The sequence below is a fragment of the Maylandia zebra genome, linkage group LG10 (genome assembly GCF_041146795.1).
Source record: "Maylandia zebra isolate NMK-2024a linkage group LG10, Mzebra_GT3a, whole genome shotgun sequence".
NCBI lineage: Eukaryota > Metazoa > Chordata > Actinopteri > Cichliformes > Cichlidae > Maylandia > Maylandia zebra.
In genome coordinates this window covers 12,210,414-12,227,848 of record NC_135176.1, presented here as the reverse complement: position 1 = coordinate 12,227,848, position 17,435 = coordinate 12,210,414, and the positions used below count along the sequence as shown (strand labels likewise).

The 17,435-nt window shown below is 40.3% G+C and overlaps 1 protein-coding gene across 3 annotated transcripts in view; it reads right to left on the bottom strand.

The window, feature by feature from the left end:
* LOC101484774 (cell adhesion molecule DSCAML1) overlaps nt 1-16,279 on the bottom strand; it is a 54,134-nt gene extending 37,855 nt beyond the window's left edge. Inside the window, exons 1-3 of one of the 3 annotated variants that reach the window (XM_076889049.1) lie at nt 15,948-16,279; nt 4,854-5,174; nt 2,328-2,474 (exon numbers count right to left, since the gene is read on the bottom strand). In XM_076889049.1, coding sequence (XP_076745164.1) covers nt 2,328-2,474; nt 4,854-5,174; nt 15,948-16,170 — 691 coding nt within the window. In that variant the 5' untranslated portion in view covers nt 16,171-16,279. The remainder of the gene's footprint in view (nt 1-2,327; nt 2,475-4,853; nt 5,175-15,947) is intronic. The other 2 variants (XM_004573349.5, XM_004573350.5) reach the window with 2 other exon arrangements.
* Nucleotides 16,280-17,435: the final 1,156 nt, after the last annotated feature.

Genomic DNA, 17,435 nt, shown 5'->3' with positions numbered 1-17,435 from the left:
ATTTTCTTTTGTGACAGTTAGCCAAAGCCCACCAGATGACAATACATAGGACTGAATGATTGAATGCTTTGACTTGGTGCTTGCAGACCATTTCCATCAGACAATGGCCTCTCTCATCAGTAACAGATAACAGAGTATTTGCTCTCAGAGATACATTTAAGTGGGTCTGATCAGAATAAAGATTAGTACTAATCAAATGTTTGAATATTATTTGTTGACAGTCGTATTATTGTGTTAAGTGGCAAAACCTACAGGATTTTTATCTGTCCCCTGCTTCTCATTACCCTAAATTGTAACAAGCAGAAAAGGAAAATGGTGCAATGAATGAGTCTGACTATGTGTGTCTTTGCACAGTGGCTTTATTTCCTCAAATTTCACCATCATCTCCTGCTGTGACAGGTAGTCACCTACTCACGTGCACATCGGGAGCTTTCCATCATAAAATCTATTTTAACTTTCACATCTTCATTAGATGTATCCAGACAGTCCTTTGCTGGCCAATCAGGGAAAAAGCATCACTCTGTAGTGTTTGAAATGATCTAGTGAGGAGTAGGAGATCAGTATGAATACACTGGACTGTTTATATAACCACATGTATCAGCTGTATATGGACATTTACTGTATGTGTCCATGAGTATGTTTGCATATTGTGCACCCATGTGAGAGTGCAATAACAATATTCAGATTATGAGCTGTTGTGCAGACTATGTTGATTGGCTGTGAGGATGACGAGGTCACTTTGCTGATTGGAGGGTCAAGGTTGAATGCAACCACGCTGCCAGTGTTTGCCCTGTTTGTGTGTGCTGCTGTTGTAGTGAAACGAATGCTGAGTTCAGTGAGCAGCTCATCATGTTCAGCATCTGATCCTCACACTCACTGCTCATCAACTGACCTATATACCCCTAATTACACACTGGAGCCTCATGACAGTACAGAAACACCCCATACATAGAAATCACAAATATAGACACAGAGGGCTGGCATACCCAAAGCAGATCTACTATATTTATGTTCAGGAATCATCAGAAGTCACATGTAAACCAAGCGTGACGTCAACAACTCATAATCTTAAGAGCCGAACTGAGGAAAGGGAAAGAGAGCACAAATATGAAAGCATACGAGTAGAACATTTATGTCTGGCTGGCTGATATGTGTATAATATGAGCATTCATGAGAATTTTCATGAATTTAGCTAAGTAAAAAGCAGTAAAGTATTTTTCCCTACACACTTTAAGTGTTAATAGTGAATGCCAAAATAAAAGTATGGCAAGAAATACAAAAAGTGGGTGATTTGGTCACAGCCCTGAAAAATGTGGCCCATTAAAGCAGTCACATTGGTAACTGAGGACAAAAAAATAACTCTAAATACACAAAAATGCTTCAGTATTATAAAAAAATACTGTACCCTGAAATGTCTGAAAATGACAAATTACTGCAACCTTGGTGCATGTACATGTGTGACACAGAGTCTGTGTGCTTTGCATACATATAATATAAAACGCCATCTGCCAGGACCTGAGGCCGTTCTTGCCCTACTACCCTCCTTGCTACTCTTCCTTTGGTTTGCTCTTCTTTTCCATCTCTCCTCCCTCTGCCCTTTATTGTTATTGCAAGGGGTTTTACATGCAGAAAATAATTAGGCCCACATCTCAAACAAAATCATGAGAAAAATGTACCTACAAAAAAAGCTGGAAAAACACATAAAGACAGATCTCAACATTTATCTTTTCTCGCACACACACACACGCTCACATACACTAATGAGGTTAATGAAGATGAATGCAGGGGCACAGTCCTATTGACATCCTGTATCTCTAATTGTGGCCCTGTTCTTCAAGGACATAGTGGCAAGACAAGCAGGGAGTGGACCAAAATAGATCTGATGAGGAGAAAGTGTGGAACGTGGAAAGAGATGTCTGTCTTTCATTTTCTTTGGTGTCAAACACAATTAAAGGCACTAGTTGACATTAGCTTGAGATAATTAAATGTGATGTGGAAAGCAGGGCTAGCAGAGTTGGAAAGATGGAACTGTCCAAAGAAAGAAGGTGGCAGACGAAAGAGGGTGAGGGTGGAGATATGTTCAGGAAGGAAGGAGAAGGAGGAGGAGGAGGACCGGATCAGTGATCCAGAACAGTGAACAGACAGAAGACACGAGTTAAGAATTCGGTCAAACACAGAGCACAGTGGCACATCAACCGCTCTCACACACAAACAGAGACACAGACATAAAGACACACACACACACATAAAGACAACCCTGAATCCAACAGTCAACAATCAATGTGCCTTCACCATCTCGCTCCAAATTCACTCACTTAATGTCCTACCTGGGACAATGGAAACAGTGTCTCTCTCCCAGGATACAACACTGACGTACTCCTGCACAGCAGCGGGGATGAGGCACTTGAACACAGCTACGTTGCCCCGCATTGAGCGTTGGTCCGCCACCCGCACGGTGTAGGGCTCCCTGAAAACTACACAAACACAAACACAATATTACATACAACACACTGCATGTAGAAAGGATTCAATCTTTTAAATGGGGTTTTCTACCAAGGAATAAAGACTTCCCTATTTTTTTATGAACATTAAAAGAGATGAATTTGAAAGATGATGATTATCTACATAAAATATCCCAGAAGTGTTCCATTTAGAAGATGCGTTGAGAGAGTGTGAGCACCATCAACATGGTCCTATTACCCCTCTTGCCAAGGCAAAAACAACAATCAGCTCCGTGTTTACATCATCAAAAACAACACATTAACACTCCAGAGCAAAACGCCCTTTCATCAATTACCACAGCACTCCGCATGTATTCACTGGAAATTACTGAACTACTCCTGTCTATTGTTTGAACTCTTCTAATCCTGCCTCTGCTTTTGGCACAAATGGCACAAGCCACCATTAGGCAGGATAATCATGGAAATCATTTTCTAGCTCGGGGATGACATCATAATAAAACACTGATGTTTTTGCTCAGAACTTCCCAAGTATACAACAGACTGAGCTGCACTGAAGGGTTAATGGTGCTTTGGTTTATTCAGGTTCATGCAATATTTTACACTCTGTTGAATGAGCAGGAGCTCATTAGCGAAATCACATGAAAGCTAGCACGTATCTGAAGGTTGCTAAGAAACTGGTTCGGAATCCCTTTCCTGGTAACAGACATGATGACAGCATGCATACATTCCTGCCGCAAGAAGAAAACACTTGCCAAAATTTACATCTTCTTTAAATAAATAAATTAAATAAACCCGTTCTGTTGAGTTCTTTTGAAACAGTATAATGAAACCCTTCTGTTGTGAATTTCTTTACACTTTGCTGTAAGCCACGAGGCAGTAGCACTGAATTCAATTTGACTCCTGTCAATAGCTGCTCAGTGGCAGTGCAAGCACAAAACTGTGGCCATAAAATCCCAAACAAAACACCCACATCCTGTCTGACTGTATAACCTGTGCACCAAGGCTTGACTGAAGCCGTTGGCTGCAGGATGTTTGGTTCATGCTAATCCCTCGGCTCCTGAGGCCTGGCTTTTGGGTCATGTGGGAATGAAGGCAGCAAGCGGCTGGCATACAGCTCAGGGTCCTGGCTCAAATCCTCAACTTGGCACTAGTATTAGTATTAGAATGAATATGAGTATTAGTTTAGGTCGGTGTTGGGAGGCAGAATATGAAAACAGATGTTGATGGCAGGCGGGAAGGGGGAGGGACTCACTGGCCTGAATGAATGATGGGAAAGGGGGAGGGCAGGGCGATAGATGTAGTGTAAGTGTATGTATCTGCTGATGTTGACGTATCTGTTTACCGGGTAATTTTCCTCTACGTGTTTCTCTTCTCGTTGTAGAGCTGGAGCTTCCCAAAACCCCTGATGTACTATTTTACTTTAGATGAGGTCTCGCCTATTAAAGCCTCACATGCGCTAATCAATGGAAAGCACCAATTAGGTTTGTTAATGAGAGATAATTAAAGAAGTGTGCTGTGGCTAAATTTAGTCTGGCACAAGAGGACAGTTTGAAGAACGAGGGAGCAGGGAGGAGAAGGAGGACAGAAATGGGAATATGATGGCAACAGAGGCAGCTTCCGGTCAAAATTCACAAAAATAGACTGTAGAGAGTCTAGTGGTGTATACTATGTGTGTATCCTTTACTATAAGTGAAACCCACAACAATACACAACAGAGCATAAAACTTAGTGCATAAACCTAAAGTTTAGTACTCTACACTTAAGTACACACATTTATTTTTTATGCAGTGAATTGCTTTTCACACCCTGCAAAGCATTTAAAGGTACTTGTTTAAGAAAAATTCAAGTGGCTGTCAAGCTCCTCTTCTGTTGTGCTGACCTTTGATAAATGGAAGGACTGCCAACGAGGATGAGCCGGTTAACTCATATAGCCTTTTGTCACAGTTTTCCTCCTTACCGGATGTGGTTATATCTCACAGTAGAGCTGCTACTTCACTCTAAGTACTGTAAGGGTTGTGTTTTGAATTTCTTTCTACCAGATGGTGCCAGGCCATAGATGAAGGGGTTATGTTGGTGTAAAGTGCAGTGGTTCATCAGCAGCTCAGTCAAATAGGTGTGAGCAAAGGCCAAGGCCTGATGTAGTACGTGATGCAGATGTTCTCTCTGTAGACTGTGTTCTAGGTCAATCTGTGTTCAGGTCGAGACAGGCTATTTTAGGGCAGGTGATTCTGTGTGTGGGTTGGGCTTTTTGCAACTGCCAATCACATCTGCTCTAGTTTATGCTTCAGCAACAGTCTCTTCTTGCTGTATCTCGCTTTGACCTTCCGCTCCATAACCCCACTTTTCTTTACCCTAGAGTTTATTCCCTTCCTGGCTGTCCATTCAACTCACCGGCTTTGATGCGAATGTTGGGGCTGCGGATCTTGCCGGCCTGGTTTTCCGCGGTGCAGAAGTAGTCATTGTCGTGGATGTAGCTGTTGTAGGCAGAGGGCGAAAAGGGGTACAGTTGCAGCGTGCCATTGGCGTGCACATGCCGGATGTGGGGCACGTCGTAGATGTCGTCGCCGGTGGCCAGGTACCAGCGCAGTATGGCACTGGGGGTGCCCCCTGCTGGACAGGGCAGGGACACCCCCACCGAGCTTGAGTAGGTTACCCTCTGCAGGGAGGCATTCACAAAGTACAGCCTGGTAGAGCCCACATCCTCACTGTGTACTGCAGGGGCAAACATACAACACATCATCACTTAACAGGCAGAGATGGAAGTAAAGAGTCAATAACAAACACCTGTTACACGCTGTACACATGCTGAAAACACACAATAGTGTCAAAATAAACTTATCAGATTTCAGCAACACTGATTTAAAGCATTAAGCACCACAGTAAAGTGAAAATGTTGGACAGACAGGGAATGTCCTTCAAATCTGTGGCAAAATAATCATAACAAATGTGTGTCAAATGTCCAGCTGCAAACATCAGTCACATGATGCAGAAAGCAAGGGATTTGGGCCAAAGTCTGTGATGGTTTAGGTGGATCTGGGGGTGGGAGAGGAGGAGCCTGTTACCTCCATACAGTTCATGTACAAACACATAAAGACAAACAGAAAGCAAGAGAAAGAGAGGGAGAGAGGAAGGGAGCATGTAGATAGGTTATGTGATTGGAATTTCTATGCCAGACGCAGAGATTTAAGTCTATTTAATCTCCTTACATATTTAACACACACACACACACACACACACACACACACACACACACACAAACAGGAATGGTATTCATTGGCACTCAGATTAAACACATACACCTCCAGCACTGAGAGGACAGTGAAAAAAAGGAATGAGGCAGGCCCGTCTCAAATTTGAGGTCAGTATAGGAAAGATTAGAAGAAAAAATGGAAGGGAGACACCGCACAGATGTGGATGTTAATTCTAAATTATGTCATCTAATACAAACTGTCCACCAAATGGTCACCCTTGTACAGCTATACTCAGAACAGGAAGTCTTTAAAACATCACCAAAGGTGCTAAACGATACTAAAGTATCAAGAATTTCGATCAAAACAGGTTAAACTTAGCACTCAGTTTCAAATAGATCCTACAGATGTTCCTCTGAATAGCCCTGATATCTAATACTGCTTTTAAAGACTGAATTTAATCAGTAAAACTGATCAAAATGAATAACTTTCTCATTGTTATAATCACATTCACTGATTCAAATAAATGTATGTATGTATTTATTTAGGTGAGATCACTGACTTTTATGGGTTTCTCTTTTTTTCTTTCATATTTATTCCTAATTTAATCTCCTCCATATATCTAATGCACTCATTCATTGCATATCAATAGGCCCAAAATGTTTTCTGATGCAGTTACATAACAGATCTGATGACAATCTGCAAAGCCTTTCGAGAAAATTGGCTTGGGGAAAAAAACACAACTGCTGAGCGTCTTGGAGCCCAAATGGATTGGAAAATATCTTTTTTTTTTAACGTAATTTAGCACAAAATTTCTGATGTGAATAAATAAAACAAAATCAGAGCTATAACAGTAAACCTCATATCTGGTGATATAAGCACAGGACTTTCAACTAAGTTATTTCATTTACTTTTGTCACTATTTTATTGATCACTTTGGTCAACAAGATCTTACAATGGGAAAAAACTTTCAAATCGCATTTTTTTAACAGTCCTCAAAACCCATGAAAAGAAAGGCAGGTATTAAATACTTAGAGGTGTCGGTGAGGGAATATTTGACATTTTTGCTTGTTTGGTTTTTTTTTTTGTTGGTTTTTTTAACCGAATTTTTGCCTTTTTTTGTAATTTTTGCTGGATTAATCACAAAAAATGTTCATCCTATTAGGCTGTTCATTAGCCATCTCATTGTTTCAGCTTTAAGAACCGGAAAACGACACAAAACGACACTATAATCTTGATCACCTGAGTGTGTTTTTGACATCAGATGCACTTTACTGTATAAAAGTTTATAGGAAGATTATAACAAACAACAATGATCACAGCCAACAATCTTCAGATGTTTTAATACACAAAATATTTCATTATTTGCCATCGTTAATGATCTAATTATAATGGTAATTGTTTTGTATCAACTAAATAGAAGTCTTACTGTGACATCATTTTTTAATAATAATAATAATGCAACCGTCATATAAGCCTAATAAAACCCAGAGTGGTTCTAAGTTTTTTCATATTGTTGCAGTGATTTTCAACTTATCAAACTTATCTTATTATCAAAGACATGATATAAACTTATCACATTAAATCTTGAGTGGAAAAAATCTGCATGTGATCATACAATGCATTTCTTTAGTTGGGAACATCCAACCTTTCGAGATTTTGGGCATGTAGTCAGTGAAGGGTGGCTTCAAGCTATGGGTGATGTTTACGGTCAAACATTAACAAGTGAAGTCTGGCAGAAAAAATCAACACCATCAACAGTATCATCATGGTAGGACTAAGCTCAATGTACCAGATCGAAGAATAATGCAGCTATCTTATCCATTTAGTGGGGTTAGTCAATAATTCCAGCTTCCTTTTAAAGAAGTGCCACTGTCCCTGATGTAGGGATTGATAAATCTGGGCAGCATGTTACAGATGGTATATGAAAATGTGTCTGGCAGTCCAGTGGTGGGCTGCAAAAACCAGGTCAGACTCCCTCCCCTCTGCAGATTACTGGTAATGGCCCCTGAGCATAAAGCCCATATTAAAGATTGCAATATCTATAATCTCCCAATGGGGGGACAGTACTAAAGTACTAGAGTGAGGGGGTCACCCTGAGCTTGGGGGGCTGGGCATCAGGAGAACCTCTCATACAGTAGATTATATGGCCTGGGGGCGTTGGCACCAGGCGGGGCTTGGGAGCACTGGGACTGATGGAGCAGGAAGTGGAATACGAGGGGATCAGAGTACTTCCACTCCCGAGCTGGTCAAAGCCAGGCAAACTGCACGTGCACTCAGCTGACATAAACAGACATGCAGACACATAAATACATTCACATACACATCCCAAAGTAGCTCTCAGTGCTCAGTCACACTGGGGGGTGGAGGAAGCGGGTTGCCATGGTGGTGCTGGCACTTGAAAGCTGTGACTGAATATTAAAAAAAAACAAAAAACAATGCAACAGTCTACCCTAACAACAATGACCCACTGAACAATCTAAATTTAGAAACTGCAAACAACCAAATCCCATAGTCTGTCACACTTTTCCAAATATGAACAGCTGCTGAAGTGAGCAAATATGTTTAAATGGAAAAGATTCCAAACTAAGCACAGCCACACATTACAGCTCGGTTAAAAAAACATGTTTTACTCACTGACATACCAGAAACTGCTATTTTGTTAAGTGTGTGAGGGACAGCATTATCATCCCTCTCCACCAGGTGCACTCCAAAGCTGAACTGGCACTGGTTTGTGCCAGACTGGCAGAGTTTCCACTCAATTTAAAACTGACAGATGAAATGTTACTTATGACCTGTGCCCGTGTACAAGGCTTGTGTAGCAAGCATCAAAATGCCAACAACACTGTAAACACATGCGTTTATGCATAGCTTGTAATGGTTATCCCCAGGTGACAAATGCTATGATGCAGAAGATGAAGACTAACCTTGGCCAAATGCAGACAGTCCACACTAAACTATTCAACATGTTCATAAAGACAAACTTAACTGAAACTGGTGCAGTGCAAACTAATTATATAGTGTTAATATTGTGTGTGGTGATATTATGTTAATACAGGGACAACAAATGTTGATATTTTTTTAAACAAATGAAAATACTATCCAACACTGGAGCATAACGGCTCAGTCAGACAAGTAAAAACAGGACAGGACAGCAACCTCCTTACATCTACAGTGTAAATGCCAGAATTAAGTTGTGGCGACTAAGTGATTGCCCAGAGCTTGTCTTGGTCTGGCAAGCTGACTTGGTATCAGTCTCTGGTTATATTCATAAAAAAACAGTTGTAACATTTAAATATCAATTTCTGTCTTCGTAGACAGCAACAGATATGTGATTTTTTGACGATCCATCAGTTAATTGCTATATTATCAGAAATAGATTGAATATGATTGTCAACTTGACAATCAATCACAGACTGATATCAGACTCAGTCTTACTGCAACATTTATACTAAAGTTCATTAATCAATCAATCAATCAATCAATCAATCAATCAATAATGAATAACGGAAGTGACACAACTTACATCACCCATAGCTTGAAACGGATATTAGAATAGAATAGAATAGAATAGAATAATCCTTTAATTGTCCCACAAGGGGAAATTTGGTTGTAACAGCAGCAAGAAAAACACATATACAAACAAACAGGACAGAAAGGAAAACATACTATTTTTTACAAACTTACATCAAGTCAATAGTTACCAAAAACAGAGTACTGTACAGTAGGGCTGGGCCATATCATACCTTTCACGGTAATAACGGTACAATGTTGGGCAACGATAAGAAAATGAAATATCGCGATAGAATATGCGTAAAACGTGCATGCGCAGTGCCTTTGTTTTCATACGCACATGGCGGAAAAAGCATGGCGGTGACGGAGAATGAGAAGGACGAAAGCGGATTGTTGAATGAAACTGATGAACCAGAATTGGTTTGTAAAAATGCTGCAACTTCAGTGGTGTGGAACTGGTTTGGCTTTCGTCCGTCAGATACACAACAAAGCACTATTTTTGGTAGCGCATGCTAGCGGGCCGTCGTTATTACCGTGTTGTTTGGAAAATACGGCACACTTAAAATCAATCCTTTGATTTTTCTGAAAATCAACAGTGCCCCTCATAATCCCGTGTGCCTTATGTATGAATTCTGGTTGTGTTTACTGACCTCGAAACGATTTTATGTACACGGCGCTCGAAAATCTGTCAAATGTTTTAGTACGACTTTGCTAAGCTACGAAGCCGCAGCGCTTGATGGAGTGTCGGAGCATTACGGCTATCGTAGGCAGGCGCCTCGCGGAGTGATACGTACTGTGCTTCAACATAATATTACCGTGTTGTGTGTGTATAACCTCTTCTTAAGTTTTGTGGATATTATACATGGTTATGCTGAGGATATGTCGGCCAATTTCCACTGGAAATGCCTTTTGGTTAAACTGTCAGCAAGGATTTGCATTTGCACTGTTAATTTTTATATAACTTTAATGCAGATTAAAAAAAAACAGCTGCTTGTTTAAGTGAAAATACATTGATGTTGGTTTTTTTTGCACTAATAAAGTTGTGGAGTTGTAAAGTATTTTGTCTAGTGTCAATTATATCGTCAGTTATATCATTATCGCAAATTTTCAAATGTATATCATGATAAATATTTTTGGTCACATCGCCCTGCTCTACTGTACAGTAATTAAAATTAAATAAAATTAAATACAGATAAGAGGCAAACCCAGGTTGTAGTGTGAATCGGTTGATAAAATAGTGCAAGTTACAGTGCTGATGTAAACATCGGTGTTTGTTGGGAGCAGTTTTGATTGTAAATTGGATATTGACAAAGTTTAACTTTGAGAACATAATTTGGAGCTGAAAAATATTTTTAAAAATCTCAATATATGCTATTGCAATACTCATCATATCACAAAATGTTAAAAATCCCATTAATGTCACATTTTGAGTATCGTATTTAGATAATATCACATCATGGGGTGTCTGGTGATTCCCACCTCTAAATGCCTATTGTGCTTACTCCAAATTAGAGGACAAAAAAAAAAAAAAAAAACAGGGTAGTTGAATAAAACCTCATTTGATCACATATTCATATAGAGTTCCACCAAGTGCCATTAAAGAAAAAAGCATATTTTCTGAGGGTCCAATGTGAGGGTTTCAAATGTTTATTTGCCCAAATAAACCCCCAAACACCAAACATCTTCTTCCTACGGGGCATGTCAGAACATGTTCTCAAGCATGACACACAAACTGCGAAACTGTTTGCCAAATTGCCATCCCACCCCTATTTTTATCCCCTCCCCCAAAAAGTTGAGTTATAAACTTAAAATTCAGCACAAATGCAGGAGAAAACTTTTGTTTATTTCTCATGATATTTAGTTTCTAAATCTGCTTTGCTCTGACCTCGGTAAACACTTTCCCGCTGACTTTATGGGCATCGGTGATCATATTGAAAAGAAAATAATAAAATTGTAAATCTTGGTCATACTGTGTTTCAGGATGGAGGATTATCTGTAGTAGGAGTTTCTTCTTCACAGTTAGACCTGCCCTTTGTCACATTTGTTTCTTTGCAACTGATTTTTGCCTTTTTTAGGAGCCATTTTTCTGCAAAATCACTGTATCGTGATATCATTGTTATTGTGGGCGCTGTATCATGAAATCATGAGTTGTGATTTCCAACCATAATAAGAATTTAAGTCTAGCAATATGTCTACAGACATTACCCTAATAGCAGTATTGACCAAAGCTGTGGGGTTTCAGTGTTGTTGCTGCTGTAGTTCAACTGCACCCAGGAGGCTTCATCAAGCTCGTTCAGACACAGCACCAGAGAGCAAAGCAGCCCTCACTGGAAGGTGTTGGAGGACCGAAGGCACCGCTGGAGCTAAAGCTTAGGCTGTCAGAGTCACAGCCACTATTTTATACATCCTGCCAGAGAGTCACGCATGAATATGTATGTCGAGGAGGCAGAAGTCATAACCTATGCAAGGTTTCATCATGCATAATGCAGCTGATCTACGCCTCTCCAGGACGGGATGGGAGTATGCACAGGAGTGCATGCACACACAAGCACACACACACACACACACCTGACGTTCATAACTATATTGTAATGAAGGAGGAAAAGAAACTCTTAAAGTCCCATTCAGATGTGCCTGCAACCAACCATCAACATATTACATCCACAGGTTGCTTCTCTTCCTCTCCCTCTTTTTTCACCCATTTCCATCTTCCCATTCCTTCCCCAGTGCTACAATAATTTTCACAGCATTTTCATCTTTCATTAACTGGTATGGCACGTGCAGTAAAGGTCAAAAGCAGGATTTACATTTGCCATGGCATATGTCAAAACCCTTCTCCCGTCCTCTCCTCCAGTTCTTGCTATTTTGGAAACAGGTTCACTTCCAAGCAGACTGTGGCTACTACACCGACTACACTCCTTGCCTGCCACCTCTCCATCACTCATCCTGTTTTTGCGACAGAAAGTTGTGAGTTGTCTTTTGATAAGGGGGCAAAGGGAGTGCAAATGTGTGTGGAAACAAAGCGGCACAGGATGCACTAGAAGAAGACACACTGGCACAAGAGGTGTGAATTGAATATTGGTGAGATATGGGGGGGGGGGGATAAAGATAGGTGTAAGCTTAAGGATAATTCTCAAGGGTCTGGCATAAGTAGGTGGCTGGTGGGTGGAGAAGTGTGCGTGTGTGTGTGTGTGGAGGGGGGGGGGGGGGTTGTTGAGGTTACATCTAATCAACGAAGGGGTATCGCTGTTCCCCACCCACTGTCTTTCTGTACACCCTGTCCCCAACAATATGCTCCCCACTGCACCCACCCCCACCACCAACCACCCCCGAGTGTGCTGTGTCAGTAAAAAAAAAGTGTGCTACTTCAGCAGTCCCCTGGGACCTGCTCCCCCTCACATCAAAGCAGCCAGTTTCTCTCTTAATGTGAATATCAAATCTGTGGATCACAAGTCCCAGCACAGTCTGCATAAACTGCCCCTCCCCCAACCTTTAATTCTGCCTAGTGATGAGGGAGAAGAGAGGGAGGGGAGTTACTGCGAGAGGAAGCGATTGAGGGAGGGAGAGACGGAGAGAGAGAGAGAGTGAGAGAGATGGAGGTAGAGAGAGGGAGATCCAACAAAAACAACTACTTGCTTCAGAGATTTGAGATTTGCTGAACACTCCCTCCTTCTAAAAATGTGCAGCGCCGGCATCCAATAAAATTTGGAGGAGGTCTGGATCTGTTTGGCACTGTGTTTGGTGCTGTTACACAGAGTTCTTGTTGGAAACAAAAAAATTAAAAAATAAACAAATTTCTTACTGTAATTGATATTTGTTTGCACCCTTTTTCTCTTGTTTTCATTGATGACTTCTTATTTATAAACTCATTTGCATGTATAATAGATTTCAGGGCGAATGGGAGAGCAGGATGACAGTGACAGAGCTGTGACGTCCTATTGGTGAGCTGGGAAGTGCAATAACCCCCTTTTTTTTTGCTGCCGAACACCAGCAGTTTCCCCACCATTTGGCAACGAATTTCTGCAGAAATGTTTTCTTTGTTAAATCGTCAATGATACGTGGGCTTTGTGTTGCTAAATAAAGTCTGATCAGTTATCATTAAACTCTTGTATTTTCATTTTTTTAAATATATTTTTCCTAGAAATGTCTATATTCATATTTCAGCTGTGAAACATTTCAGTTTGAAATAAATAAGTCAGAATTTGGGTATTTTTACTGTTCAAAAGGGCAAAGTCACTCGGAAAGCTCTTCACTTTTCCTTTAACCTCTTTAAGTTTTAATTTTACATTCTTAAATGTGAAATTAAATGATGCCAGGCTTGATCTGGTTAAAAAAGGGCAAATAAAATGGAGGCCTGGGTCCTTCCTGAGTGATGATTGGCACCCCTGTGGACCACACATCTCTGTCATTGAGTGGTGCATAAAGCTCAGATTGCAGCTTTAATTGTGTAGCCCTGCAAAGAAGCACAGGGAATTGGGCTGGGAAGGGAAAAGGGGGGATTTTTTTCACATTTCTATTGGCAAGGGGGATGAGCAACGGAGAGCGCAGGGAGCAGGTTCACCTTAGCGCTTTACACACCTCCAATTAAAATTTGGGATATATCATTCACATGCTATACATAAAATTTGCCATTTTAATTAATTAGATTTCAGATTAAAATTCAAAACAGGCCTACAGCAGGCCTTACACATGAAACTTGATTTTATAACCTGCTAATTAATCCACAGTTACACTGAATACGGTCTGTGGCTATAATTCATTAGCAGCAAAATGAAAATACCTAATTTCACTTTAAAACCACCAGTTAGCGCTATAAATAAATCCTCGTTTAATTGCAAATAATGCTAATTGTAATGTATGTATGTGCTTTTCTTTGAACATTTATTACTTACCCTACGTCCTGCTTGTCTCCTAAACCCTCCGACATGATTTAGTACCCTTTAAAAACATTATTCGTGTATAAATTGTGTCGTAAAGAACCTTATATTTAAAACAAATAAGTAAAATAACTTCGAGTTTCAGGAAAATTCAAAACACAAGCTAACAACCAAACCAAGAGGGACGTCCCAGTCACTTGCCCTCCTCCACGCGCCCGCCAACACAAACACACAAACAAGAACCCGGGGCGCACGCGCTGGCACACGCGCGAACACTACCGCGGGGTCCAGGTGCGCTATTAGCGAGGAACATGACCGGGCAAGTCTATAATCTGCACCCACGCCCCTGGAGTTTCTCATTTGGTGAAATAAATTTGCGCATATATTAATACGATTCCACAGAAGCCAGCGAGGCAATGAAGTGACAGCTTTCAAACTGAATAATTTATTTGTATGAATAATCAAAATTAAATCTGAATAAAAATCATGTAGCGCATATAGCTAAGTCATATTATTGGATAACTAAAAAAACCCTCAATAAATTAATTAGTTAATTTAAAAAAAATAGAAAGAAAATATCACAACTTAAAAATGGCAAATGGACCTAATGGCCTACTTGAGATCGTTTGCACCGAGAACGGCCATATTCCTTCTTCCTGTCAATCCACCGTATCCCGGACTTTCTGCTAAATAAATTTACAGCTTCTCAGGGCCACTGCTAATAAGGAAAAACAATGTTTAAACAAGTCTCTAAATAGATAGGCTACACAAAGGCCTATAAAATGCTCTCATCTAGAGATGGTGTTGAATTTTGGTATTTTGGACTCAGATTTGTTCGGGATTATTATAATGCACTGCAATAGCAGAAGATCAACTTTGCAATAGGGTCAGGGATTTGCTGCATATACTGAAGAAGAAAGGAAAAAAACCCAGAATCTATTTAAACAAATGCAACTCCGGTTTTTTTTTTCTTTTTACATTTTCAGACAGAATTAAAAAGGGGGAATTTTCAAAAGGACCAAATAAATTAAATAAGGGGGAACATAATCTGAATACACTTAATTATGGCCTTTATGTGGGTGGAGACCTATTAAACTAATAAGGCCATTCTAGGAGTATGGGCCTTTTATTTGTCATCCATTTTAAAATGGGAACAATTTGTCATCACACAGGAAAATCAATTAATACCCTTTAAAATCTCGTCCTGAAAAAAAAAAGAAAAAAAAGAGAGAGCATCTCTGTGGAAGCGAGCGCCCGCAGTCAAATACAGCCCATCAAAACAGCTGCAATTAGCAAATGCTACACAATGAAAGCGTCAAGATTTCAAAAATCACGCGCATCCAACCCCTTTCAAAAAAAAAAAAAAACTTTACAAGAGGGCAACATTTTGAGGGGAATGTGTTCGAAAATTGCCAATCAATTTATGTAATTGCAGGCCGCTCCATGTTTTCATTTCTGTCTCAACCCTCCCTCTATATTTGCACCTCATTCTCCCTATTCAGCCATTTTACATATTCATAACTGGAGTTGGTAATGCGAAAACAATCCGTGCTATCAGCACCATCTGCGAGATCAGGGTCCGCTGCATAAAACCACTACACATCCAGGTGAAAAAAAAGCACTTCACACCTTTACTTTCACACATTTTCTACTTACTCAACGCGGAGGCTTTATGCATTTTTTTTTTATTTAAATGATCTTTTGTTTTTTCAACAAATTACTCATTACAAAATACTCGATGATGCACCAAAAAGCAAAAGCCACAAATCATCCAAACCATCACATGCATCGTAATCCTCTTCAGTACATTTCATCCAACTTAAAAATATAAATAGAAAGAAGGAAGAACTCCAGCATTCAGTATGAATGGTGTGAAATATCCCAAGCATTTCTTTTTTTTCTCTTACCTTCTTGGAGAGAGTACAGCAGGAGTAAAGTTACAAGCCACATGCCATAAATAGCAGGTATATATTTCAGGAATATTTGGCAATCCTGGCAAGTGTGAGGCGCGTTTTTTTGGCCAGGCGGGTCTCCGTGCTGGACTGGCGACTGTGCTCCCCGGAGGTCTCTCCAGCCCTGCTGCCCCGCTAAGCATGGAGGGGAAACGAGAGGCGCCTCAGCCCCGCCCATGTCCCTCCTCTCCTCCCAAGACTACAGTGCATACAAATCCATCCTCCCTATACTGATCAAACACAGCGGAACGATGGATTGCAGCTAAGCCGATGGTTAGTTTTAGGCGAACAGTGTGTTTTATGGACCAGTTGTGTCCAAATTGTCACACTGTTTGAGCGGTGGAGCTGCGCACACAGATCTGTTGGCACCTTTGGAGAGCGCACCCACCTGTGCGCCCCTGGTGATCGCCTTTTCTTTGCGCAATGTGGAGCTACAAAAGCCGCCTAGAGAGTAGAAATCTATCACTATGCTTTCCTTTCAGTTTAGGCTTTAATCACAGGGCCGAGACGCTGCAGATGTCAGTAAGCCACAACTGATTTCTTTTTCTTTGTCTTTCAGAGCCGTGCATATGCGTAGACATTTGCGCACAGAAATGCACTGCAGACTGAAAGAAAGGAGGAGGTAGTAGCAAGGTGTGGGGCATGACACTTTAGACTGCGCCGCAGGTAAATGAAACGAAGGATAAAAGGTTTGAGCGAAGCCCTCACGGATTGTGATTAAGTTCCTACATCGCTGCTTCGCCCCTTTCGCTCCGCTCCGTGTCGCGATGTGAAGTTCCACTGTTCACAGAAATGAATGGAGAGAGGCAAGTTGCAGGACACTCCCAGTTCATGGAATATTTAAAGTCACTGTGGATTCTGGCGGTGAATCTGAAAAGTGATCCTCTGCTTGGAGCTACACATCAGTGTGCATTCAAGAAGCCAACAGAAAGACCGACGATCTACACTTATGAAAAAACCCAATAGAAAATTAATCGAATTCAGCAAAATTCGGTGTAAAATGTGACTGAGTGACAAATTTACTTTGCATATTACAAAATAATAATAATAATAATAAAAATCTATTATCAAGGTTTTTTTTCGTTTTTGATTCTGGGTTTTTAAGGTAAACATTAAGACTTGCCCTTCACTATGAAGTGAATCAGATGATGTGATATGACGATACTTTAATTTCGAGTTACAACTTGGAGGTCTTTGGAATTAAGAGGTTTTTTTATTGCTCTTTTGTTGTTGCGGCAAACAGTTGATTAAAAGTGCTTGTAATGAAACTACCCGACCAAATATTGTTTTTATGTAATAATAATAATAATAATAATAATAATAATAATAATAATAATAATAATAATAATAAATCATCTCCTAAATGTTAATAACAGTTTCCACATTCAAAAAAGTTGCAGTAGCATCCAAAACAGGAAACAGCCTATGATAGAAGTGGCACAA